The sequence below is a fragment of the Saccopteryx bilineata genome, chromosome 2 (assembly GCF_036850765.1).
Source record: "Saccopteryx bilineata isolate mSacBil1 chromosome 2, mSacBil1_pri_phased_curated, whole genome shotgun sequence".
Taxonomy (NCBI): domain Eukaryota; kingdom Metazoa; phylum Chordata; class Mammalia; order Chiroptera; family Emballonuridae; genus Saccopteryx; species Saccopteryx bilineata.
Genome location: NC_089491.1, coordinates 218,919,272 through 218,946,170, shown reverse-complemented (window position 1 = coordinate 218,946,170; position 26,899 = coordinate 218,919,272). Strand labels below are relative to the sequence as shown.

General features: G+C 54.9%; 1 protein-coding gene across 1 annotated transcript; it reads left to right on the top strand.

The window, feature by feature from the left end:
• Window positions 1–1,720: 1,720 nt before the first annotated feature.
• COL6A1 (collagen type VI alpha 1 chain) lies at window positions 1,721–23,030 on the top strand. Its single transcript, XM_066259152.1, has 35 exons — window positions 1,721–1,923; window positions 2,629–2,758; window positions 4,355–4,555; window positions 5,553–5,712; window positions 5,882–6,010; window positions 6,109–6,129; window positions 6,299–6,319; window positions 6,396–6,440; window positions 7,171–7,224; window positions 7,836–7,880; window positions 8,009–8,035; window positions 8,312–8,338; window positions 8,427–8,471; window positions 8,765–8,818; window positions 9,465–9,527; window positions 10,380–10,442; window positions 10,580–10,633; window positions 10,730–10,765; window positions 10,945–11,007; window positions 12,432–12,494; window positions 15,945–16,007; window positions 16,712–16,774; window positions 17,161–17,211; window positions 17,369–17,404; window positions 18,021–18,083; window positions 18,189–18,254; window positions 18,894–18,929; window positions 19,323–19,359; window positions 19,637–19,645; window positions 19,780–19,913; window positions 20,158–20,267; window positions 20,418–20,601; window positions 20,710–20,890; window positions 21,434–21,463; window positions 21,657–23,030. Exons 1-35 carry the CDS (start codon window positions 1,827–1,829, stop codon window positions 22,277–22,279), a joined length of 3,084 nt encoding a protein of 1,027 aa, XP_066115249.1. The 5' UTR covers window positions 1,721–1,826; the 3' UTR covers window positions 22,280–23,030.
• The last annotated feature ends 3,869 nt before the right edge of the window (window positions 23,031–26,899 follow it).

The window sequence follows — 26,899 nt, the reverse complement described above, 5'->3', positions numbered from 1 at the left end:
CTTGGAGAGGCCGAGTGAGCAGGTCACAGCCCTGTGTGCGGATCTGAACTGGATGCCCATAAGCTGGAGACCACAGCACCAAACCCCAGGGCACAGGGAGAAATGCCTACATCACAATCTGGATGAAATCAGTGGCAGGCCAGATTATCCATACGATTAGTTTATAAAAATCCCCTAAAGTAGGTGGGAGGGAAATGAAGGAAATGTTGGAAGAAATCCTAGAACAATCATTGAGAAGTATGATTTCTGAAGTTTTTCTCAAACTTTTTTTTTTTTTTTTTTTTTTTTGTATTTTTTCCGAAGCTGAAAATGGGGAGAGACAGTCAGACAGACTCCCGCATGCGCCCGACCAGGATCCACCCGGCACGCCCACCAGGGGCGACGCTCTGCCCACCAGGGGGCGATGCTCTGCCCCTCCGGGGCGTCGCTCCACAGCGACCAGAGCCACTCTAGCGCCAAGGAGCCATCTCCAGCGCCCGGGTCATCTTTGCTCCAATGGAGCCTCGGCTGCGGGAGGGGAAGAGAGAGACAGAGAGGAAGGAGGGGGTGTGGAGAAGCAAATGGGCACTTCTCCTATGTGCCCTGGCCGGGAATCGAACCCGGGTCCCCCGCACGCCAGGCCAACGCTCTCAAACGTTTCTTTATGATAGACAACTCTGGTATGTTTTAAAACTATAAACCATTTAGACTGATTTTACTTATTTATTTATTTTTTGTATTTTTCTGAAGTGAGAAGCAGGGAGGCAGAGACTCCCGCATGCTCCCAACCAGGATCCACCTGGCATGCCCACTAGGGGGCAATGCTCTGCCCACCTAGAGCGTTACTCAGTTGCCACCAGAGCCATTCTAGCGCCTGAGCCAGAGACCATGGGAGCCATCCTCAGTGCCCCGGCCAACTTTGTTCCAATGGAGCCTTGGCTGCAGGAGGGGAAGAGAGAGATAGAGAGAAAGGAGAGGGGGAAGGGTGGAGAAGCAAAAGGGTGCTTCTCCTGTCTTCCCTGGCTGGGAATTGAACCCAGGACTTCTACACACCGGGCCGACGTTCTACCACTGAGCCAAGCAGCCAGGGCCTAGGCTGATTTTAGACAAGTGTCAAGAGCTCCATCTCTAGTCAAGATCTTCTGGAACCTTCTCTGGCATAAGAAGTGGGTCTGACCACATCAAGAACTCACCCATGCAGGGCTTCAAATATATGTATTTGTTAACTTTGTTTTCTCATGGTAAAAATGAAATGTCTTTTCCAAATATATATTTGACTCAAGTGAAGAAATACATACTTGAAAAATAACTCAGAAATATGACAAAGCAATGAATTTGAAACACTGAAACCAACAGCAGCGTGTTTATAGGAAGTAGTTAGTACAGGGTTGGGGCACAGGCAGACCAATTCCAGAAGAAGGTGTCTAGATTGGAAACAACCAAAAAATGCCGCAAGCTTTTTGAAATATACTTGGGGTTACAGTTCTTTTTCAGACATCTTAAACTCAACTGCATTTTTGTTCTCCTGTGCACAAGAAGCACAGTCCCCATGAACGGTAAATCCTTTAGCAAGGATCCTTTAGCTTTGTCCTGGGCTCAAAGCCGCTGCAGAGTCCAGAGACTTTTCCTTTCAGAGTGACTCACGCCTGAGCTGGAGGGGACCGGGCCTCCACTGCAACCCTGGGCCCGCCCAGCCTCCTCCTCCTCCACCCGCTCCTCCTCCCTCTGCCCCTCCTTCCCTCCCTCCACTAACTGCAGCAGAGCACAGACAATTTCTCTCTCTGGTCTTCATTGTCAGCCCACCCTGACCCCTGTCCTCGCTTGATGGTGACACGCAGGCTGGTGACATGAGGTTGGCCCACACTCTGCTTCCCCTGCTGCTGCAGGCCTGCTGGGCCACTGCACAGGACCTCTCGGTGGCTGAGAGGGCCATTGCCTTCCAAGGTGAGTGGATTTGCTGCATCTCTGACTGTGCTTTTTGCTGCCACGAGAGACAGGGCCTGGGACCAGAGGCACCCAGACCTGGGCGGGACCCTGGCCTCTTCCCTGGACACAAGAGCTATAGATGGGGAGCTTTGCAAGGGTGCTTTAAATTTATCAGCTCAGGGTTCAGTTCCCACTGGCTCCTCCAGCAGGGCCTGGGGGCTCTGGTCACCACAGGCGAGTCAGGAGGGCCCCAATGAGGAGACTGACCGTCATTCGGGTATCAGCCTCACTTGCTCCGCTCCGTGAGCTCCTGTCCTGACCATTGAGTGCGGTTTTTTTTCAACCTCAGTTAATTCCATTTGATTCCTTGCCGGGCAGTCAGTCCAGAAACAATTACCTGTTCCCACACACCTTTTTCTGAAACTCGTGCCGCCTGGTTGTTTTAAATCCAGCTTGGAAACTTAGTGAGAAAGTAGTCTTAGTTGTCTAGGGCAGGGCTCCCTGCCTTCCTGGAGGTCTGGCAGGATTCTTAGGACTGAAGAGGGGCTTTCACAGTCACCCCCCCACCCCCATCAATGGGTGCTAGTTTTTCTTGACCAGGGCTGCCTGGTGCCGTGGCAGTGTCTGTCCTGGGAGGTGGCTGATGGGGTCAGAGGAGTCAGAAGGGGAAGCGGGTAAAAGTGGCACAGCGCACGAGCCGCAGGTCTTCTGTCCCCGGCCCAGACTGTCCCGTGGACCTCTTCTTTGTTCTGGACACCTCTGAGAGTGTGGCCTTGAGGCTGAAGCCCTATGGGGCCCTAGTGGACAAGGTCAAGTCCTTCACCAAGCGCTTCATCGACAACTTGAAAGACAGGTAGGAGGGCACACCTTGACCTCTCCCTGGCAATCCAATGAGCCTCTCAGAGGAAAGGCCAGTGGACCCTGGGCACAGGCTGGCCTGGTGCCATGCCAGCCGCAGCCCAGCAGGCAGACCCCAGCCTCAAATTCCCTATCTCAGAAGGGAAGTGTTGGCCTGGCCACTCGAGTCCCAATGTCCACAGTGGTTCCGATGGGCCAAAGAAAGGTTTGAGATGGAGTGGGGTTGACAGCCCTGGTCAGTAGGATTGGCCCAAGGTACAATGTGTTTGTCACCCCAAACACATATGAAGAAATGCCTTCCAGCCCAAACTGAACAGGTTTAGAAAGTCGGTCTGAGACCTTGACCTTGCCGACCACCTGAACACTAACTGCTGCCTACATGGCCCGTCAGAGCCTGTGTCTGGACTCAATGTCCCAACATACCCAGTGTTGCAAACCATACCCAGGGGCCTGGAAAGGTGCCAGCTTGGTTCTGGGTTTGGGCATGGCACACTTCATTCATTCACCCACTCGCTCATTCATCTGTGTGATGAGTCCACAGCACTGGGAGGGTGGGGTGGAAGAGCCCTGAGCAATGGATGTGGCCAAGACCAGGGCATGCCCATGGTGGAAGGGGGGGGAGGTTGTACACAGATCAGAAATCAACTCCTTCCCCGCCCCCGGCCTTTGCAGGGCCCTATCCCTAATCCACCCCGTCCCTACTGACCTACTGATCTACTGACCAGGGCCTTGAATCTCCCCCAACCAAAAGGGGCTGCAGGGAGAGAGGATATGGCTGCCCAATGCAGGGTGTTATGATACCTGAAACCCCTCACTTACCCCAAATGCCCAGGTTCATGGGGCCAAAGGATGCTGGGGTCTGTATAGGAGGGGTGCTGGGGCAGCAATGTGGGCCAGCATCCCCCTCTATGTGCCTTTGGCCCCTTACTCAGTCTCTGGTGCCTCAGTTTCCCTACCTGTGACCTGGAATAGGTGTCTCTTGAGATTGCTACTGTTAACATGGTCACAGGAGCCTCAGTCACTCCATCTGCTGAATAGGCTGTACGGCAGGCCATACCCAAGCCTGGGCAGAGCAAAACTGAGAGCCTTAGGGTCCAAGTGCACTGCAGAGAGGGACCCTTCACCAGTGTCCTGCTTAGAACTGGCCTTGCCCAGCCCCCATAACCCACACCCCCCTGAGCTCTCCCCATTGAGGGGTCTGCCCCATCACCCTGACCACTACCACCCACTAAGGAGTCATCCCCCATGGCCCTGCCCACCGCCAGGCGCACACAGCTCCTCATCTGTAATCCCTGGAGGACAGGTAGTGATCGTTCACTGGCTGGAGCTGGTGCCTCCTTTTCCTGCTGGCCTTCCCAGGCATGGTGACCAGGCCACGGTCCAGGCGTCTTAGGGCCGCATGTGAAGCCCAGCCCATGGCTGGCCGGCTCCTCCCTTTGGGGTGGGATGGAGTCTGACGATCTTCTACCTGTGAAACAGGGACATCTCGCGCTGGGTGGACAGCACCCAGGGAGTGGGAGGGCTGCCAGGGCTGCCAGGTGGACACAGGCTGGGGCCTGGGAGGCGCACCACTCACCTGCCGCGCCCCCAGGTACTACCGCTGCGACCGCGACCTGGTGTGGAACGCAGGCGCGCTGCACTACAGCGATGAGGTGGAGATCATCCGCGGGCTCACGCGCATGCCCAGCGGCCGCGACGCCCTGAAAGCCAGCGTGGACGCGGTCAAGTACTTTGGCAAGGGCACCTACACGGACTGTGCCATTAAGAAGGGGCTGGAGGAGCTGCTCATTGGGTGAGCACCCCCCTACCCACAGGCCCATGCACACGTGGTGGCTCTTTCTGTGGGCCAGCGCTTGGCCTCAGTACCCAGCAAGTCTCTTGCCTCTGGGGAGCTACCCAGGCCCGTGTCCATGGAGGGCCTCCACCTTCGTGATCCATGCATGGTCACTACACTGAAACTCGCCATGTCCCAGGGGGTGCCCACTGGCAAACTAAGCTTTGGTGCCCAAGATTTTCCAGGACCAGTCCTAGTGGCCAAGGGGATCATGCTAGTGACTACTGCCCAGCCCGCCTCAAGGCCACCAAAGGTCACCCTGAATTCCTTCATCCCTTCCTGGAGCTGTCCATTGTCTTCTCAACCAGTGAAAGCAGGAGGGGCCTGAAATGCCCCCATCACTGCCACCTTTGACCAAGCAGAGGTGATATCTGCAGTTAGAGAGACAGACACAGAGAGCAGAGACAGAAAAGCATGTAACAGACAGGGACAGAGAAGGTCACACAGAGGGAAGGGATTCCTGTTAGAGTATCTATGTCCCCAATGCTGGCTCTGCACATTACTTGGAATCTTTAGAGTGGTGAGCAGCCCCCAGCCACCATGTCCAGAAAGAGAGTTGGTTCCTAGCTGTGCCTCAGCCTAGCCACAACCCCAGTGCCCCCCACTCGCTGGTGGGCATATCTTCAGCCATCCCCTCCTGCTGTCTGAGGTGAGGCTCTATGTCAGGACACCTCAGAGTAGGTGAAGACCTGTGCCTCTCTCCTAGCTGTATGTGCATTTTCCAAAATAGTCTTTTAGGGAAATGTGACCCTATAAAACTCTGATTTCTGTTTCATGCACATTTTTATGATCCCACTTTATAGCGAGTTCAACAAAGAGAAGCATTGTTCAGTATCCCACTTTGCAGAGCAATGCTTGGGTCTGGGTCTCCCTCTGGGGTGGCTCCCATGCTGTCTGGGTCAGAGGAGGCCTGAGGGATCCAGGCCAGGTCTCATGGTTGCCCACCCTCTTGCAGGGGCTCCCATCTGAAGGAGAACAAGTACCTGATTGTGGTAACCGATGGGCACCCCCTGGAGGGCTACAAGGAGCCATGTGGGGGCCTGGAGGATGCTGTGAACGAGGCCAAGCACTTGGGCATCAAAGTCTTCTCAGTGGCCATCACGCCTGACCACCTGGTAGGAGCCCCTTCCTGGGCCTGTGGCTGGGGAGGAGGCACAGGGCACAGCCTGTGCAGAGATGCAGGTGCCACAGTGCAGGAGGTGTGGGGAGGAGCAGGCAAGGGGAGGGATCCATACCCCAGACTTTTTCCTGCCGTCACCTTTGTTCTTGCTGTGTCCACCCCAGGAGCCACGTCTGAGCATCATCGCCACAGACCACACATACCGGCGCAACTTCACGGCAGCCGACTGGGGGCAGAACCGTGATGCGGAGGAGGTCATCAGCCAGACCATCGACACCATCACCGACATGATTGTGAGTGGTCACTGCACCACCACCCTACTATACCCGGAAGTCAGGAAATCCTGTGGCAGGAAATGTAAATTAACTTGACTTTTTCATTTTGTTTTCAGAAAAATAATGTGGAACAAGTGGTAAGAGCCCCTCTCCCCCACCCGTACCTTCTCCCACTGCCCAGGGTGTCACCACTGGCCCCTTTCTCCACCGGCACCCAAGCCAAGCGCTCTGGGCACCCGCAGACAGCTGTGGCATGGCAGCTGTGCTTTGGCTTTCTGACGTGTCACTCTTTCCCTTCTCCTGCAGTGCTGCTCCTTTGAGTGCCAGGTAAGTGTGGGCCTGTCACCTACCCTGGGGCCTCTTGGGTTGGAGCCTTGGGATAACTCTTCCCTCTTCCTTGCAGCCCGCCAGAGGACCGCCCGGACCACGGGGTGACCCAGGGTATGAGGTGAGCGGCTGTACCCTACCCTTGCTTACATCGAGGAGGGAGAGAGGTGTCAAGTAAGCATAGGAAAAATGTCCCTGCAGGCTAACGCCCCAGGGGTTAGGGACACAGTGGGGCCCACTCAGCTGTCCTGAGCACTCACCATGCACCTGCCACTGGGTTGGATGAGGGGACAATGAAGGCATCCCTAGCTGAGCAGGTACCCCTGCCATGGAGAGAGAGTGCAGGCACAGAGACTCCAAGGCCAATGGGGTGGCCCAGGGCTAGCGTGAGGTATGGCCTGTCCAGGGGGATTTGGGAAATCAAGACTTGTTGCTAGTATTTACAAATTGGGACATTACTCAGGAATTTCCAGATTTCTGGCTTCTCTTAAAAAATGTCAGCTTCAGTGGCATGTATCCATGTGGCTACTGACCACTAGAGCTGATCCAGCCTCTCCATGGGGGGCCTTTGTGCCTATGCTGCCCACCTGGGATCCCAGCACAGCAGCAAGAATGGGGGATAGGATGGAAGAGAAGAATCAGGGACCTCTTTCCAGCCTCCAAGGCGGCCCCACAACCCCATGGGGCGTGATGGAGGGGACACATGGAACTGACCTTGCAGATCCCAAGTGGGACCATGGATGATGGGGAAAGTACCTGAAAACCACACAAGGAAATAGGGGTTCCTTTCACCAACTTTGCAGAAATACATGAGAATCTGCCCCCTAACCTCGATCTGCTTTGTATTCTAGGGAGAACGAGGGAAGCCGGGTCTCCCAGGAGAGAAAGGAGAAGCCGGAGACCCCGTGAGTGCCAGTGCCTGATCCTGAGAGTGGGAGCACTGAGAAGCCTGAGGCTGGAGGACCAGGCTGCAGAAACTTCCAGAAGGATAGTTGGCTTCTGAGTGTCGTGGTCCTGGTCCTCAGAGGACATAGCCCCCATTGGCAGCCAGGCCCAGAGGGTGCACTGCACAGACATTCCATCCAACACCCCCCACCCGGTGGACGCCCCTCCCCCACCCATCCCTCAGGCCTCCACTCACACACAGCTTGTGCTCAGTGTGGCAAGCAGGGGGCTGGGCCAGAAAAGTCCCACAACCTCTGCCCCAGCCATAGCCAATCTCCCACACCCTCACCTAGCTCCTCCTGGGGGCCCTTGACCTCCCCCTCCTCCTCCCCTTCCCTCTCTCTGGAGCTCTCTGGAGGGGACCCCAGGGGTAGAGGTGGGGCCTTCACAGCAGGCCTGTTGCCTCAGATGCCAGCCAGCAGGGTACCCAGGGCCAGTGGTGCCAGTGGGCAGCCAGCCAGCCCAGTCTCTCTGGCTGACCAGGCCGGAGTGGAGTGGGAAATAAGGCAGATGGATGGGGGCTGCACCTGCCCCCAAGGGGGACTAATACACACCCTCCTTCATGTTTCAGGGAAGACCTGGGGACCTAGGACCTGTCGGCTACCAAGGAATGAAGGTATGTCTCCCCTCCTTCTCCACAGTGGCCTTTCCTGGGGCTGAGCCAAAGCACATCAGCGCTATCCCAGGGCATTGGGCCCTGGGACACCAGTAACAGCCCCCTTTTCCTCCTCTGTTGCCGTGTAGGGAGAAAAGGGAGGCCGAGGGGAGAAGGTGAGTAAGACACAACAGTGGGACATGTCCCTCTGGGTCCAGAGCAGCCCTCCTCATCTAGACAAGCACAACATTGCTTGTCCCCAGTGTGGCCAGGCCTCAGCAAGCTGGCTGGGGGTTGACTGGTGCCCCCCACCATGGGACCTGGGAGGCCAATCCCTCCTTACTGCCCTCCTCCGCCTCCCTGGGAGAACACAGCCAATTTCTGGGGAACTTTCCTCATGACGGTGGAGGCAGGGGAGTTCACCCCCTCACCCTCCCTTTTTGTCTCTTCAGGGCTCCAGGGGACCCAAGGGCTACAAGGTGAGTATGGCAGTGGGGACATGTGTTCTGCCCCATGGGTGGGTACTGTCTGACCTTCACCTGATCCTTTGGCCTTTGCACCTCACAGGGTGAGAAGGGCAAGCGTGGCATTGATGGTGTGGACGGCATGAAGGTAACTTCCGGCGCGGGGAAGGGCTGGTGGCCAGGGAACCCAGTTCAGGGAAGGGACGGTGGGCAAAACCAAGTACCTTTCCAGACATGAGCAGACAGGAACCTCAGGTGAGCACTCTCGGGCAATTCAGAGGAAGTGGGAAAAGCATTTTCCCTGCAAAGCCTGAGGTCCCAATGGACCCCAAGCCACCTGGCCAAGCTCAGAGTATCTTCTAGAGTGGGGCTTTTCTGGGAGGGGGTTGGATGAGCAATAGCCAAAAGACTTGACCACCAAATCTGCCTTCCTCCTTCCAGGGAGAGACGGGGTACCCTGGCTTGCCAGGCTGCAAAGGCTTACCTGGATTCGCTGTAAGTTGCTTTCTCTCACCAATACTTTAAGATTGTAAATTCTCAGGTGTGAACATTAGCTCAAACTCTTCTACTGATGCTTTTACTGTTGTAAAGTGCAAGTTCCAAAGAGACACGAGGAGATACAGGAAAAATTTGAAGAGTTTATTACCTGCAGCTTGCATGGAGCTCAATACAGACTCAAATCATGCAGCCCCGAATAAGCTTAGCAGTTCACTTTTAAAGGCTGAAACCACATTTTAGGCAAAGGTGGGGTTGGGGGGAGAAGAGCGGGATACAGGCACCTAGCTAAGTGGGATTAAAGAAGTGAAGGTTATCTTTAGACCAGTCTTGGCTGTGTGGCCCAAATTTCTTAACAGTCAGTTGCAGGCCCCCTAACGCCTGCATTTTTGCAGACTGTTGAGCCTGTGTAATAACTTCCCTAAAATGGACAAAAACAATAAAATGCCAAGGCTAAGGAGTCTGGTTTCATTATAGATCACACATATATGCTAATCCTGGGTAGTTTACAATGCAAAGGAGGTTATAATTAGTTAGGTCCCTTGTAACATTACAAAGTCACCAGAGGGCTTTGCTATGTACAGATATGCGACCTGATGGCTGCTTGGTTAAGACTGTGGACTGACCTTTGCCGTCTTCTCACCAGGGCATTCAAGGACCCCCAGGGCCCAAGGGCGATGCAGGTGCATTTGGACCAAAGGGAGGAAAGGTTAGTGCCCTGAACCCCCTGGGGACTGACGCTAGGACTTTATTGCGTACTGAGTGACCACAAAGTTTGCAGGCCAGGCCCATGGCCCCAGGAGGGTCATTGGTTGCCACTTTGCTCTGTGGGCAGGCAGGGGAACTGGGGGGCAAGAATGGCAGAAAACAAAGATTATTGGTTAAACATCACAGCTGATGGCAGGCACGTTTGCCCAGAGGACAGGAACGTTCCCTGCACCCTGTGTCTCTGAGTCTTGGACCCTCCAGCCTCTGCAGCGGGGCAGGTGGCCCACAGCGCCTGTGGAATGTCCACACAGCCTGCAGCTCCATGTCGCATCCCAGCATCTATCTTCTCATGAAGAAACCAAAGCTTAAGAACAGGCAGTGCTGGTGGCAAGTGGGCAGGAAAGTGAAGCTCTCAGATTTAACAGTTTGGGCTTGAAGCTGAGTTTTTTGTTCCTGGTATTTTGTTGGGATTTCCCAAGGCAGCAGGAAGTGCTAGGAGAGACAGAGAAGTAGTGTCGTCTGCCCATGCGCCCTAACTGCATGGGTTTCCAGGAATGCGTTTTCGGTTATCACCTTCCAGCTCGTGCATTCCTGAGTAGGCCTAGAGCCGAGCTCGCTGGAAACTGGGCCTCACTAATGAGAACTGGGGTTGTCCCTGCAAGGAGCAGGCAGCAAGGCGAAGCAACCACATGGGAGTGGTGCAGAGATATGGGTGGTGGGAACCTTAAACATTCGAGGATCATAGAGTTGGCCGGGGGCAGCAGCCTGAAGTCTGGGTGAAGAGGGCTGGCACAGGGTCTCTGCCCCTCCCCCAGGACAGGACAGGCAGGGCTGACCCTTCTGATCTTTCCAGGGTGATCCTGGAGCTGATGGGGAGCCTGGGAGGCCAGGGAGCACAGGGCCCTCCGGAGATGAGGTGAGCAGGCACGGAGAGGCTACCCTGTCCCCTCCTTCCACCACAGCCTGGTGGGGCCCAGGCCCTGGGAAGGGCTGCCAGGAAGTCCCGGTACTGGCCAGAACAGAGATGAATGAGTGCACACTTGTTCTCCCCAGGGAGAACCTGGAGACCCCGGTCCGCCAGGAGAGAAGGGTGAGGCCGGTGACGAGGTAAGCAGCCACGTTCAGCCTCCTGCTCCTCGTTCCTGAAACTAGGGCTGAGTTCTGTCCTAAACTAATGCTTCTGTTCATTCCTCTCCACCCCAGGGCAACGCGGGACCTGATGGCACCCCTGGGGAAAGGGTGAGTCTGGCAGGGTGGCACTCTGGGCTCTCAGCCTCACTGTTTAGTGCCAGACATGGCTACATGGCCAGACGGGGCTTGCTGGGGTGGGAGCCAGTCCTGCACCCAGCCCTTGAGTCCTGCCTGCATCGTGGAGTCAGGGGCTGAGGCCTCACCTCCTTCTGCTTCTCTCCACACAGGGTGGCCCTGGGGAAAGAGGACAAAGAGGGACCCCAGGCGTGCGGGGCCCTAGAGGAGACCCGGTGAGTCACACGGTTCATTCAGCTGGGACGTCACCTCTTTGGGGGGGACAGACTGAGGTCAGGCAAAGGTCAGCCTGTCAGAATCACAGGACATATGCCACCAAGCCCCTTAGGCCCCTAGATTTCTGTTTCCCTAAACAAAGACAGTACCCACCCCACCCACACCCCCAGTGCGGGAAGTGCAGCTGCTCCTGTAGCCAGCCCCGCCCAGACCTCTGAGCTGTGCTCTGGGCCCAGGATCAGAGGGCAGGCTGGGAGCCAGGCCCCACTGAGGCAGTGAGCACAGCACAGCACAGCATCTGTCCCTTCATCCCCAGGACCAGCTCTCAGAGGAAATGGCCAGATGCAGGGGTGTGCTCTCTGAGGTTTTGTCCTGTGCACGCGCGTTTCCCTCACAACAGCACATTCTGTGTTCTCAGCTCTGTGTCTTCTGGTCTGGCTCCTTGTCCATCACGGCTCTACAGCGTTCCATGTGGTCCCGTTTCCTTAGCCCCCTCCACCACACACCTGGGCCTTTTAAAGATACCTGCAACCTCCCATCTCCCCTACAACCCTGTGAATGTTTCTGCGGACAGGGCCATCTTCTTTGGAATAACTTTCTCTGGTTAAACCTTCAAGAGCAGGAACACAGGGACACTGCGACTGCACAGACCTGTGGCTGCGAGGCTGGTGGTTGCCCCATGGCTGCTGCCCTGTGGTTTGAATGGCCCAGTGGCCAAGCTGAGCTTTCTCTGGCCCCACAGTTCAGTAGCAAGGTTTTTCTGGACCCAGAAAGCAGAGACACCAGGCAGACTGTGTGCCTGGTTTGTGGGGAGATGGACCCCACCCCATAGCTCCAGAGTTGGGGGGAAAGGCCAGATGCAGCCGAGCCCTCTGCCCCCTGCTGACCTGGGCAATGCTGCAGCTCAACCCCAGAACAAGACCATGTGAGGCTCTGATGGGCGGGTGCATATTCAGGTGTCCCAATGGGGAGAACGAGTTTACCCCGAGGTCCCATGCAGGGGTTGGGAGGGACATCAAAGCAGAGGTAATTGGATTTTGACCCTCTCCAAACCCGCCCTATGGAGTAAGATCAAGAAGTGGGACTGAAGGCCAGGCCATACGGCTAGGTAGCATGCTGGCCCACGGAGAGGTCAGAGCACCCGGGATGGGCCCCAGCTCCCAACCCTGTTAGTGAGCCTCCGGGAAAAGAGTCCGCATAGAGAGTAAGTAGCCTTGGACCTTAGGAGTAGCTGCTGGCCTCCCTGCTCAGCCTCCTGAAACCACATAAGTCACTCAACTTCTGTGTACGTAGTAACCTTGGGGTAAAAACGTAAAAAACTGTGAGAACGAAGTATGGGGCCTGAGCACATGGTGGACAGCGGCTCTTCCAGCTCTTTCCTCGCCCTTCTGGGTCTCCAACTCACCAGCTTATTCCTCCCCAGGGTGAAGCTGGACCCCCAGGTGACCAGGGACGAGAAGGCCCTGTTGGCGTCCCCGGAGACCCGGTAGGAAACCTGGCTATCTGAAGAGGTGTCCATGTTTGAACCAGGCCCCCAACAGCTCAGGAAGCTGTGGGAGGACTCTCGCAGGGGGTGTGACCTGGGAAATATTGGGGTGTGGGTATCTGGAGCCAGATGCAGAAGGCTGGGGGCAGCTGGGGTAGCAAAGTGGGAATTGATAAGGGCAGGCTTAGACCCTGTGTCCCCCAGATGCCCCGCACTCACAGAGGGACCCCTTTGTCATCTGGTGGGCACTTGGCAGGACACAGAGCTGAATGGGCAGATTTCCACTGTGCCTGCAATCTCTGCCCTCAAGAGTGGGTGGGGAGGGATGCCGTGGTTTGGTTGGGGCCAGAAGCTAGGGGGGTGGAAGCTAATTTGCAAAAGGAAGGGAGGTAAGAAGGCTGGCAGCAGAAGGGGAGTGAGGCATCCCAGGGGCTGTGGGCACAACCCACCCCCTTGCCTGGTAAGGCTGACTCCCTGAGGATGGAGCCCTGGACGGTGGTGTCTCACATTGAAATAAGGGCATCAAAGCTCCCAGGATACATGAGGGGTGGGGTGGAGGGTAAGGGGACTTGCTCAGCTTTTGGAGCCCAGGTATGAGATCCTGGCTGGAAGTCAATTTGGATGTGCAGTGAATAGAAGGTTCCAGAATTCCTGAATGTGCTGCCTACCAGAGCCATGCTTGGGGAGGGGAGGAGAGTGGGACCCTGAGGAAACCCAGGCTCTGATCCTGCCAGTGGGCTGGGTTGGGGGAGGAGTCACGAAGGGTGGAGTCCTGCCCAGGCCTTCTCAGTTTCCCACTGTGGAAACCCACTGAATGTGCCTTTCTAGTCTCCTCTCAACATGCATGTAGATTGTCCTCAGTATTTGGCTTTACAGAAAAATACTGTAATAAATATCAACATCTGTCTGTCACTTTGCAGCTCCTTTGTCTCTGTCTGTCTGCCCATCCATCCATCCATTATCTATCTGTCTGTCTATATATCTAATCATTTATCTATCATTTATTCATCCATCTATCTACCATCTATCCATATATCCCTCTACCCATTCATTCATCTATCCATCCATTCACTATCTTCCATCCATCTTGAAATATGTCCAAGGCTACATCCAGAACATAAATTCTTAGAAATAGAATTTCTTGGCCAGATGATGTGTGTGTGTGAGAGAGAGATAATTGCCAAGTAATTTTACTGGTCTGTCTGTCTAGCTTCAGCTTATGTTATCTGCAAAAGTGTACTAGAGATTGTACTCATGCCTTTTCCAACATGAGATATTATCAGACTTTGAGAGCATTTCAGTTTTTCAGGTGAAAACTGTGTCCTCTGTGGGAAATGTTGAGCATAGATCCGGGTGTCACTATACCTGGCTGTTCATGAGGCTGTTCATTCCCCACTGGTGTCTCTGTCCCACATTGATATGATGAGCCTGCAGACATTTTTCAGATTTATGATATTTTGTTGTGTAGGATGTCCTGCTCCTTGGCAGGATTGACTCCTCATATGTTTACTCCTCTTACTGTATTTTTTGCTGGTATCTTTGGTTCATTGGAGTAGGCAAAAGTAGTGTACAATTGTGAGTATGTGAAAGAGTTTATTCTATTATTATTATTTACTGATTATTGTATTATTCATATTATAATTGTCAACCTATTTTTGCCCACCCCTGTATACAATATGGTTATAAGTGAGATGGGACCCGGCTTGACTTTCTGTGAATAACAAGCCTGTTGTTACAACACAATTTCTCACTTACACCATGTTTCCCAGGGATTAAAATGCACTTTCATCCTCTTTTCATGCCTTATCTATGTGTCTTTCTGTAGCTGCTGTAACACGTCCCACGTCTCCCTGTTTCTGCCCCAGTTCCAACATTGTCATTACTGTGGCTTCACAGTAGGTTTGACGCTCAGGCTGGGTTGGGGCTGCTGCCTGTGATGCTGCCAACCTCTGCCAGACAGGAACCGAGGACAGCGTCCCTGTGCCCACTGTGGGGTCTGTGCTGCCAGGACTGGCCAGCTGTGGTCCCTGCAGCCCAGGCACCATGCAGGAAGTCATTCACCACACTGAGAGCATGGAACACTGGATGTGGGACCCATCACTGGGGGTCACACTGCCGCATCCCTCTGGCACCTGCGTGTCATATGTCCCCAGGTGCCAGCGTAATTGACAGTCACTGTGAAATGGGAACTTGACAGAGTGTAAGGGAGGGGAGCCCACACCAGGACACCTGGTGATGCTGGGTGACTGCTTCCTCTGGGAGGAGGCCCTGTGCCCCTCCAGCCTGTGACCCCACTGGGGACAGTCTGCCTCCAGCGTGCGCTCCTAGCTGAGGTGGTGGTGTTCTATCTGGGGGGCTGGGAAGAGGTGTAGGCACCTTTGGAACCGGGTCCATCCACTCTGGATGCTCAACTTCTGGGCCTCAACGCTGTTTCTACCTCTAGGACTTCCGCTTTTTCCTGATCCTGTCACCACCCCCACAACTCCAGACCGAATAGGCAGTCAGCTCCCACACCAGAGTGTCCCTTTGGAACTTTCTGGGAAATTTATTTTTTTCAAATCTCAAGAAAAAGCAGTTGAGAAATGCAGACAGTGGAGAAAAGGGTGCCAGCCTCATGCCCTCCTCCCCACCCTTCACTGGGCACCACCCCTCCAGCCTTTGTGGAGGTCAGTGCTGCCCACCAGGCATGGTGGGGCCGGCGGACTGGGTTCCAGGAGGCACCCGCCCAGCAGACCGCCTGCTGAAGCAGCACAGCAGAAATTCTGCCCAGAGCTTGTTTGGTCTTCCGCTGTCTTTGGGGAGGGCTTCTCAGGGTATGCTAGTGGGGTCCTGGAAGCACTATCGGACGAGGCCTCCCACAGGCCTGGCCTGGGGCACAGAGGGCCTCTGTTTCCATCCCCTTTCCTGCCTCCCTCAATTTTCATGTTCCATTGTAGACTGTGAGCCCCAAGTTGGGGGACTGCTGGTCCTCGTGGTCAATATGCAAAGTGTCCGATGCTGAGACTACCTGAGTTATGTGAGAGTACCAGGGCCAGGACCATGGACTGCAGCTGGACCCTGTGTGGCTGTGGCCAGGGCGGCAATACAGCAGCAGCCTCCTGGTCGCCGGCTAGTTGATGGAACAGGCTGGACGATGGGAGGTTATACGTAGTTATCAGAGGACATCGTCCCAGGAGGACCTGTCTGGAAATACCAACCTAACAACAAGGCCCAGTGGACAGGCTTCTGGGTGCAGGGTCACAGCTGGTGGGGCACAGGGGCCAGCATCTCAGTGAAGAATGTACACTTGTCCTTCCTTCTCTGGCCTGGCTGGGGACCAAGACCCTGGCCCAGAAGGACAGTTGATATGCCTCCAGGGAGGGCGTAGGTGAAGCCGGCCAGCAAGTCAAGACAGGAGGGCTGGTGTAGGGCAGAGAGAGGGTCCAGTGGGGCATGTCCATCTCTTTGCAGGGCGATGCTGGCCCCGTTGGACCTAAAGGATACCGAGGAGACGAAGGGCCTCCAGGGCTTGAGGTGAGTAGCCCTCCCTGTCGGCCCTAAAAGGGGCCAACCCTGACGCCAGACTCCCTCCCTTCCACCTAGAACTTCCCTGGGAGAGCCACTGGCCCATAGAAGTGTTTCATTTCGTTTTAGTTATGTGACTTTCAGAACATTTGGAAAATGCAGAAAAAAATTAAAAAGAATTGAAATCTAAAATAATACCACCCAGAAATGAAGAATATGAACATTTTGGCTTATCTCCTTCCAATTTCTTTTTCTTCCTTTGCGTGTTATGCCTTACAAATCTGCCTTTACAAGATTTGTTGTTTTTTCATTATGAGCATTTTCCTGAAACCCTAACAATTTTTCAAGATATTGTTGACATGTGCTTAGAAAGCCACACCTGTGTTTGGTTCTGTTTATTTCTCTAAACGCCCTTGTTGGGCTCACAGGCTGTTCTCATTCCCTGGGGGTCCTTATCCATTTCCGGTCATGTCCCAGGCTCCCTTTGGTGGTCATGCTGGAGGCTGGACTCTGAGCCCCACGGGGTCCTGTTCTGCTTCATCTGCACTGGCCCCGGGACCATGGGGTTAGAATCCTCTTAGTCACTGCCCAGCAGCTGCTTTATTTCCTCCTCGCTCCCCTTCTCCTCTTTGAGACCTTGTGCCTCAGAGCCTGCCTCCCTTGTTCCTCCTGTGCCCACTTCCTCTTCCCAAACCCATTCCTCTTCTCCTTAGGGTACCAGAGGCGCCCCGGGGCCTGCAGGACCCTCAGGAGACCCCGGACTGATGGGCGAAAGGGTGAGTGGCAGGCCTGAGGGCACAGGGTCCTGGAGAGGCTGGCACCTGGTTGCCTGAGACCCTAGGAAACTCTGGGTTCAAGCCCCAGATTCATGGGGTCTAACTGAGGGTCCTGGTCACAGTCATCGGACAGGGAGCGTCCTCCGCAGGTGACCGTCCTGTCAGTATCTATGGATACTACAGTCACTACGGTCACTGTGATCACTGAACACGTGGACACTTTACCTGCCTGCCTGCTCCAAGATCTGGAGAGAGGTGGGCATGGGCCCCCGGGGCAGTCCAGGCTGGGAGAGGCCATCCAAGCTGAGGGACACAAAAGTGCCACTCCTGTGCCCACGCTGTCTAGAGACATTACCACTGTGACAAGACACTGTCTGCTCCCTCAGGGTGAAGATGGCCCCCCTGGAAATGGCACTGAAGGCTTCCCTGGCTTCCCTGTGAGTGCCCCCAACCCACACCCACTGCCCCCTTTAGCCAGCTGGACACACTTGGGCTGGTGGATTGTACCCAGGAATTGGTAGCTGGGATTGTCCATGGGGGCCCTGTGTCAAAGCCCGGTGTGATTATCCTGCCTTCTCTTGCCTTCTCCTGCAGGGCTATCCAGGCAGCAGGGGCCCACCTGGGATAAATGTGAGTACACGCCCATTGCCAGGCTACTGGTATATGCACATGTACGTGCAAAAACATACATGCACACACATGCAAGTATTCTCACTTGTGCAAACACTTTCACATGTACACACACTGCAAACACATGCATCCTTGGGCTAAGCTCTTTGGCAAGGCCTCCACCTAACACGCATCTCTGTCTGTGGATGTCTCCACTGTGCACCTGCTGACTGACACCTCCCTCAGCGTGCATGGGAGCAGGGCCATATCCCAGCCTCCCCTAAACTTCTGGCTGCTCTCTGCCTGTTTCTCCCCCAGGAAATGTGTACTGGGGGTGGGGCAAACAATATCTCCTTTGTCTTTCTTCTTTTAAAATTTCTTCTTAAAAATGAAATGAAATACTTATAAACTGTAGCTTAGTAAAGCTGATTTAAGATAGAAATTTGGGGAAGGAAAAGAGCGGCCAGGATGCCCCCAGTAGACGAGTCCTTTCCACTTGAGGAGCTCAGCTGAGTTCGCAGGAGGCGTGGGCCAGCTGCTGCCCAGCTCACACTGGGTTGGGTCCCCGCCCAGCACATATGCCTGCGCTGGGACTCTGCACCCAGCTAACCGTGTGCCCCCCCCCCATCACCTGCAGGGCACTAAAGGCTACCCCGGCCTCAAGGGGGATGAGGGAGAAGCTGGAGACCCTGGAGAGGATGTGAGTGAAGCCACCTCCCCACTCCCCCCACATGTTATAAAATCCTGAGAGAGGGGACTGGGAGGGACCAGTTGCTGTGTCTGTGACACATGCTATTTCCTCTAGAACAACGACGTTTCACCCCGTGGTGCCAAAGGTGCGAAGGGGCACCGGGGCCCCGAAGGCCCCCAGGTGAGTGGAGGCATGGCTGGCTCAGGGGGGTGGGGGCAGGGTGGGCACACCTGGGACTCTGCGGCTGCAGTGGGTGGAGAGGGGCTGGGTAAGGGAGGGTGGGAATCTGGGTAGCAGGCCTCTGGGGAAGGCCTGGGGAGGTTGGGACTTTGACAGGTGGGATCAGAGGGAATGGAGGGTTTTAAGGGGTACATTGGAGTGCTGAATGGGGTGCAGAGGGGGTCTGTCACCAGGTGACAGTGACAGAAGCACTGCCAAGCCCAGGGCAGGGGCCCAGGTGAGGTCTTGGCACCTAGGCCTGGGGCCCCTGCCCGTAAAGGAAGTGCTGTCTGAATGAACAGGACGCTTTCCCTGCTGTGAGCATAGGTGGGCTGCTCACTGGGCCCCGGCCAGCACACCTCTGGCCACCAGGAAAGGGACAGTGGTTGTAGAGTAGATGCCATTACTGGTTCTCCGCCAGCCCTTTAATATGCAGAAGCCTCCACTGTCCCTGGCATTCAGGGGCTCCTAATGGAAGGTGGGGTCATAAGGGCAGAGGGGGGCTTGCTGAGAGCTCCTATCAGACCTGCAGCTTGGGAATCTGGCGAGTGGGGCTTCAGGGAAGACCCTCCAACCCTTCTCCCATCTTTTCTCTGACAGGGACCCCCAGGACACACGGGACCACCAGGACCTGATGTAAGTAGGGTGCCTGTGAACATACTCAGGGACCAACCACTCTGGCCAAGGGTCCCGTGGGGATGGGAACCCATGACAACAACAAGGGGACTTGTGAAGGCCACTGGAGGGACATGTGACAGCCATGGAGAGACATGACAGCCACAGGGGAACACATAAGAACTTAAAGGGCACGTGGTAGCCACATGTCAGTGACCATAATCGGTGCCTGTGCAGAAGCCTTTGTTTACTGAGCAAGGCACACCCTAGGACATGAGAAGCTCTACCCTCTGTCAGCCGGGCTGTGGTCCCAGGGGAGGATGCCTCGAAAGGCCAGCCTCACCCCCAGCACCCAGAGCAGCCCAGCTGGGTGATTGGCCACTCAGCCCCTCACACAGTGTCTTCCTTTCTCAGGAATGCGAGATCTTGGACATCATCATGAAAATGTGTTGTGAGTGTCACCATCTTTGAATAGCTACCTTAATTAGAGAGAGTATGTTCTGCTGTCAGTGCCTGAGGGAGGGGGAAGCAAGTGTGGGAGGGTGTCCCACCAGTGAGAACATCCCTGTGGGCTGGACCACTCTTAACCCCACAACTGGCCTCCCTTCCCTTCCCACTGAAAGGTGGCTAGGAACCCTGGTGAGGGAAGCCCAGGGAGCTAGCTGTAGGGTTTACATAGGACTTGGGGTCTCGATGTCACCTAATCTCATCTTCTTCCTCTTTCCCAGCTTGCTGTGGTGAGTGTCACTGGCTAGCTCCTGTGGTTTTAGCTCTGAGGTAGACTGGCCCGCGGGTGGTGGGACTGTGCCCCCTCCTCCTCGAGCATGCTGCAGAGCAGCAGCTGCCCCTGCCCCTGCCCCTGCCCCTACAGAGTGTAAGTGCGGCCCCATCGACATCCTCTTCGTGCTGGACAGCTCCGAGAGCATCGGGCTGCAGAACTTCGAGATTGCCAAGGACTTCATCATCAAGATCATTGACCGGCTGAGCCGGGATGAGCTGGTCAAGGTGTGCCCCTCTCTGGCCTTCACGCTCCGGGGAAAGTGGTTGCCGGGTGGTGGGGATCTGTCCTGACACAAGCTGGAGAGTGACCGGGTCCTGGGAGGCCTGGGAGACAGCGTGCTGTGTTTCTCAAAAGCCAAAATCCCAACCCACTAGCCTATTAGAGTTGCTGCCTGATCTGGCCTGTGACAGATGGAGGGCGGAGGGGCAACTGGTGCCACTCCTGACCTCAGTGCCCGTCCACTTGCAGTTTGAGCCCGGGCAGTCACACGCGGGCGTGGTACAGTATAGCCACAACCAGATGCAGGAGCACGTGGACATGAGGGACCCCAACATCAGGAATGCCCAGGAACTCAAGGAGTGAGTGTGACATGCTTGGCCAGCTGTATGTGCAACTCCAAGAACCCACCCAACCCCCACAGTAGGCCCAGGCCCTACCCCTCACCCCAGTGGTGACTTTGTACCTGACCTGGGCCCTGGCCCCGCGCTGATAGTGCTCTGGCCCTGCAGAGCCATTAAGAAGCTGCAGTGGATGGCAGGCGGCACATTCACGGGTGAGGCCCTGCAGTACACCCGGAACCGGCTTTTGCCACCCACCCAGAACAACCGGATCGCCCTGGTCATCACAGACGGCCGCTCAGACACCCAGAGGGACACCACCCCACTCACTGTGCTTTGTGGTCCTGATATCCAGGTGGGACCCACATCAGTGCCTCACGCTGCCACACACTGCCACATTCGCAGCCTAACGTGTGGAGAGTGCCCTCTCCACCAGGACTGGCTGATGCTGTCCCTCCCACAGGTGGTCTCCGTGGGCATCAAGGATGTGTTTGGCTTCGTCGCGGGCTCTGACCAACTCAACGACATTTCCTGCCAAGGCCTAGCAACCCCGGGCCGGCCAGGCATCTCGCTGGTCAAGGAGAACTATGCAGAGCTGCTGGAGGATGCCTTCCTGAAGAACATCACCACCCAGATCTGCATAGGTGGGCGTGGGGGCAGCCAGCTGCAGGGCTGCTCCCACCTTGCTCTGCAGGAAGCAGGGTGACAGTGCAGGCAGCTGGTGGACAGCCAGAGAGAGCTGCTGGGGTCAGAGTTGGGCCCTCTCCCCCAACAATGGGCACACGGCCAGCATCTCCCAGGGAGAGCCTAGCACAGGGACAGCATGTCACATGATGTCTGACTTGCAGTCCATCCTTTCTCCCCTCTGAGCCTTGGTTTCCTATTCTCAGAATGGGTCAAGACTCTGCCTCACCCCTTGCTGGCTTGGTGTGAGGGTTACAAAATAATGTGTGGGCACCATTCCATCACCTCAAAGATCTACCCTGGAAGAAGGGGACCCCTCTTCCTGGTGGGGTGGAGTGGGCCAGGGAGAGGGTTGGGCAGGCATTCTGGGGAGCCACTTGTTTGCATGGCTACCGCGCACCTTCCATGTGGACGTGCTTATGTTATCTCATTTGGGGGTGACAGGTGGAACAGTGGACTGTATTGTCTCTGGGTTCATGGTACATGGGATTTTTCTCTTACAGACAAGAAATGTCCAGATTATACCTGCCCAAGTGAGTATCTGGGGTGTGGACAGGGCACTGGTGGGGGGCGCCCGGTAATGAAGGTCTGGAGATAATGTCAGTCGTCAGTCCGATGGGGTCTGGCTCTCCCAGGCTTGGTGCCTCTGGCCTGGTCCCCCGGTTATGTTGGGGGGTTATGGGCTCTGCCATTTGCTAACAACCGCCCTGCTCCCTCCCCCTGCAGTCACGTTCTCCTCCCCGGCTGACATCACTATCCTGCTGGATGGCTCTGCCAGCGTGGGCAGTCACAACTTTGAGACCACCAAGCGCTTTGCCAAGAGGCTGGCCGAGCGCTTCCTGACAGCCGGCCGGGCAGACACCGCCCAGGATGTGCGCGTGGCAGTGGTACAATACAGTGGCACCAGGCAGCAGCAGCCGGGACGCCCAGCCCTGCAGTTCCTGCAGAACTACACCGTGCTGGCCAGCACTGTGGACAGCATGGACTTCTTCAACGCCGCCACCGACGTCAACGACGCCCTCAGATACGTGACCCGCTTCTACCGCGAGGCCTCGTCAGGCGCCACCAAGAAGAGGCTGCTGCTCTTCTCTGACGGCAACTCGCAGGGGGCCACAGAGGAGACCATTGAGAAGGCCGTGCAGGAGGCCCAGCAGGCGGGCATTGAGGTCTTCGTGGTGGTCGTGGGCCACCAGGTGAATGAGCCACATATCCGCGTCCTGGTCACAGGCAAGAGGGCCGAGTATGACGTGGCCTTTGGCGAGCGGCACCTGTTCCGCGTGCCCAGCTACCAGTCCCTGTTGCGGGGTGTCTTCTACCAGACAGTGTCCAGGAAGATGGCCCAGGGCTAGCCAGCTTCCCCTAAATGGAAACAAAGTAAATATGTGACATAAATCTTCCTGACTGACCAGATTAGCTAAATTTTTTTTTTTTAAGGAGAAGCTTAAAAAGCCACCATGTGACCCGGTGTCTGCATCTTGGTCATGGGGTCCTGCCCCTCTCCCTGCACACCTGAACCCCATCTCACCACCCCAGGTTAACATCCTGAACCTCCGTAGGCTCCAGCCTCCAGAACCCCCAAAACTTCATTTCTCTGGGGTGTCAGTTGTGCACTGACACCCCTACTCCCCTCATTAACTGTATGGAACATAAAGTCAAAGTCCAAAAGTCAAGGATTTTTGGAAAGCCAGGCTCTTGAGGATTTCTTAAACCCTTTTGATGAAGGTCTCGTCACTTAGTGCCTGACCCTTGTCTCCACAGCCTTGTCCTGAGAGCTCAGGGCAGCACATGGACGTTGGCCATCATCTCCAGAGAACAGAAATAGTGTCTTGTTCTCCTCATGCCCTCGCAAACCCCAAGAACAAAGGTGCTATCTTGTCAACCCCCACCCATGTACATAGGCCTGGGCCCCCGGGCCACCTGGTGGCACACAGTGATGTGCTTTCTTAAAAACAAGCCAGAGCTCTCTTCCTCAAGGGAGTGATTGGCTCTGTATTTTATTGAAGACCATTTTTATTTGTTAGTTTTATTTTTACTTCTTCCTGTGTTCTTCTGACCCGTGTCCCTGTCAGCAAATTCTCCAAATAAAAGTTTTCACTTTTCTCTTTGTGTTTGTCTTTCTGAGGGGTTAGCATCCCCCCATGTTTGCACTTGGTGTCAGTAGAAAGGCCTGGAGAAGGTTAGGGCATCTGGTGGGATGCCCACCTCTGACTTGTTGCTGGACAGGGCAGTGCTTGCCTTGGCCAGACCATGGCCACCCCTCTTTCAGTTCTGGGGTAAGACGTTGGTGACATGAAGACTAACTATAGATAGGGAGCAGGTGGGAGGAGCCCTGATGCCCTGGGTGGCAGAATCACAAGCAGATTCGACCACAGGGTGCTGGGAGAGGTGGCCACCATAACAATAAAAACCCAGAAGGGCAGTAGGGACACAGGAGGCAAGACTGGCCCTGGATTCCAGCAAGATGGCCATGAGACCTGTCTTCCCCCATCGCGGGGATTGGACCTCTGCTTCAGGAAGGGTGGGGGCACAGGGGCAGGTGAGGCCACTCACAGTTGTAGGAGGAAATCACAGCCATTGGTATACCAGTGCTCATCTCACCCCGCAGGGCTGTCATGGGGGGAAGGGAGGATGTAGCTCCTGGCCACAGGCTGCAGTAGGCCAGCAAATGAGGGCAGGAGTGCAGGATAAGACACTCATAGCAGCGGGACCTCCCCTCAGTCCTTGCCAGGAGGGAACACGGTGAATGGTCCTCAGAGAAGGCACTGATGTCTGAGCGGAGTAAGGGGTGTCCCTGACTCAGATGCCTCACAATATGTGACCATAGGAGCTGAGTTGCAGGAAAGCCATTGGGGGGGGCAGAGACTATGCCGAAATCCTGATTTCTGCGAAGAGCATCACCTCCACATGGAATTAACCAGCCCAGACACCTGAGGGCTTTGCATGGACACTTCATCTCATCCCCTGGATTCATGTCCTATGCAGACCAGCTAGGAACCAGACAACTGCTAGCAGGTCAGTTTCCATCTGCTAGGCCGCCATTCTTGGGGCCTGCATCTGTGCCCACCCAGCCCTACAAGACAGAACTGAGTCAGTCAACTGCCCTTTTACCTGTTTTCTCAACTGCAAAATGGGTCCATAACATCTCAATGCCTGCCTGTGAGGGCTGTGATGGGGCACAGTGCCCTCATTGGAGCTGACATCAAACCCCTCTCTGTTTTGAGCCACAGCAGCACAGGCCTCCTGGACATGCCCACAGCAGGGAGGCCAGAGGGCTGGCCTGGACAGGGTGGCCTAGGGGAGGGTGGCCTGGGCCTGGGCAGGTGAGGAAGACACCTGCCTCTCCCCAGCCCGTAGTGCACAGGCTCCCTTCCAATGGGACCTCTTTCTAAAGAAAAATGAGAATCAGAAGTATGCGTTTCCCCTTTAAGAAGGGAGTGTGCCTTTAATCCATCCGTGACTCATCTTTAACTGGAATCATCTCTCTAACTGGAACCAGCTGGCTGAGAGCACAAGTCCGAAAGCAGCGACACTTTCCTCCATGTTGTCCTTCTTAGTCCCTCGCTTCCCCACACCCACTAGGAAAAGATAAGAGTAAGTTCATTCTACAAAAGTCAACTTTTAAGAAATGTGTTATGAAGGAAACCTCAAGCCCATTACCTCTGAGTCCTTTCCCTTTATAAAAGCAGTATTTTAGATCATGGAGCCCCTTTTTCCCAGCCCAGAATTGCAGAGAGCCATGCCCAGGCCTCTCTCCCGGGCCCTGCCACCCACTGAGGAGCCTCCAGGCTGCAATTCCTTCCTTCTCCTCCGAAGGGTGTTCCTTGAAAAAAAAATGGGGACACATGGGGTCTAAAGAAGTGGGCTGGGCCCCCAACCACCATCGGTTCCTCCATCAGGTTGACCCCACCTGCTGACCCTGGAAGCTCCCAGGATCCATCTGCCAGCACTGGGGACATGCAGGGTATATTCATTCCATAATCTATCCACGTGTAAGAAGGGAGGCAGGACCCCTGGGACGGTCTGGTTGATGGCAACTTCTGCTTCAGCCCGACACAGTGCTGCTCGGCCCTGCAGGTCATGACCACGCGCCAGGTCAGCTCTCACCTCCATCTGTGAAAGTGGCCTCAGTGCCCATGGCCTTGCTGTTACTTCCGCCTGGACAGCTGAATGGTTGCACCATTCTTTCTGTCTGCATTTTATCTCCCAAGGTGCATGGTCTTAGGTACATGATTTTTTGATAGCCTGTAAGTGGCAGTTTTTCACCCACCCTTGCTCTTTGTTTCTCTCTATATATTTTTAAGTGAAAGGAGGGTAGACAAAGAGACAGACTTCCACGTGAGTCCCAACCAGGACCTTTCTGGCAACCCCCGTCTGGGGCTGATGCTCAGACCAACTGAGCTATCCTTGGCCTCTGGGACTGACGCTCGAACCAGCTGAGCTGCAATAGAGAAAAGGAGAGAGCAGGGGGAGAGGAAGAGGAGAGAAGCAGGTGGTGGCATCCCCTGTGTGCCCTGACCAGGGATCGAACCCAGGACGTCTGCATGTGAAGCCAATGCTCTATCCACTGAGCAAAACATCTGTGGCCCCCACCCTCACTTTTTATATCAAATAATCAAACAATGAACATTTGGTCATTATAGTGCATTTTTATACTAAGGAAATGCAGGAAGGAACATTTTTCCACCTATAATTTTGAAAGCACGTGGGAGGTATTTGTCAGAGGGCTGTTGGCCGTGCATTTCACTGGCCAAGACCTAAGGGAGCCAGCCCTGCCTGCAGATGTGTCCAGCCAGAGTGCCCACCTGCTGGTGTGGCAGCCACTTTGTAAAGAGACAGTGTTGGCAATACCCATGGTGTGGCTGGCTCTAGAAAGAGACATCCTCCCTGAGGCAGGATTGTAAACTTAGGGGCTCCCTTTTAGCTGCTGAAATGAGGACAATTGGTCCCCTAGACTAGAGACTAAAATCCACCTCTCCAGTTAAGACTGGCGCATCTTAAGGGAAATGCAAAATGAATACTCAGGGCCTACCAGAATGGCTGAAATTGTACTGACACCACCACTGTCAGGAAGCTGAGAGCTTCACAAGCTGCTGGTGGCTCTGTGAAACAGTCAACCACTTCAGAATTTTCAACAGTTCCTAAAACCACTCACACACCTACTGTACAACTTCACCACCTCCTGCTGAGCATTGGACAAGAGCAATGAAAAAATAAACTCTTATGTTCAAACAAAGACACATAAGAGAAAGTTCATAGCAACCTTTTTAATAAGAGTCAAAAACTAGAAGCAACCTGACCACACATCAACAGGAGGACGCACAAGCAAATTGTGGATCACTTGTGCTGTGAACTTGACTCGTGACAAAAAGGAGCAGAGGTTTCAGGGGAGTTTCATGTGCGCTGTGCTGCATGCAAGAAGCCAGCTGAGTACTCGATGCAGGATTCGCTGCAGGAAGTGTGAGGACAGGAAAAGTAACTGGTAGTGGTGAGATCAGGCAGCAGTTGCCTCTCTAGGTGGGAATTAGCTGGGAGGACATGGGGACTTTCTGGATAATGGACATGTTGTCTACCTTGATGATGTGTGGGTTACACGGGTATGTGTTTGTCAAAATTCTTCAGACGGTACCTGTAAGATCTGCACATTTCCTTGTACAGACATGAAAGAAGGAAGGGAGGGAGGGAGGGAGGGAGGGAGGGAGGGAGGGAGGAAGGAAGGAAGGAAGGAAGGAAGGAAAGGAGGGAGGGAGGGAGGAAGGGAGGGAGGGAGGGAGAAGAAAGGAAAGGAAAGAAGAGAAAAGAAAAGGAAAGAAGAGAAAAGAAAAGAAAAGAAAAGAAAAGAGAGGCAAAATTGCTGTTACTGGTTCTCCCGTCTACATCAGCTCCACAGGCTCCTCGACTCTCCTCCTTGCTCCCTGTGGCCAGGTGTCTGTTCATGCCAGAGCACATCCAACCTTCAAGAAATCCCTGTG

What these genes read in the sequence shown, in the direction of transcription:
- COL6A1 (XM_066259152.1), top strand. Translation starts at nt 1,827, where the DNA reads ATGAGGTTGGCCCACACTCTGCTTCCCCTGCTGCTGCAGGCCTGCTGG. An exon ending in ATGGTGTGGACGGCATGAAG is followed by an intron (nt 8,472 to 8,764) that starts GTAACTTCCGGC and finishes TCCTCCTTCCAG; the next exon opens with GGAGAGACGGGGTACCCTGG. An exon ending in AGGGTGAGGCCGGTGACGAG is followed by an intron (nt 10,634 to 10,729) that starts GTAAGCAGCCAC and finishes TCTCCACCCCAG; the next exon opens with GGCAACGCGGGACCTGATGG.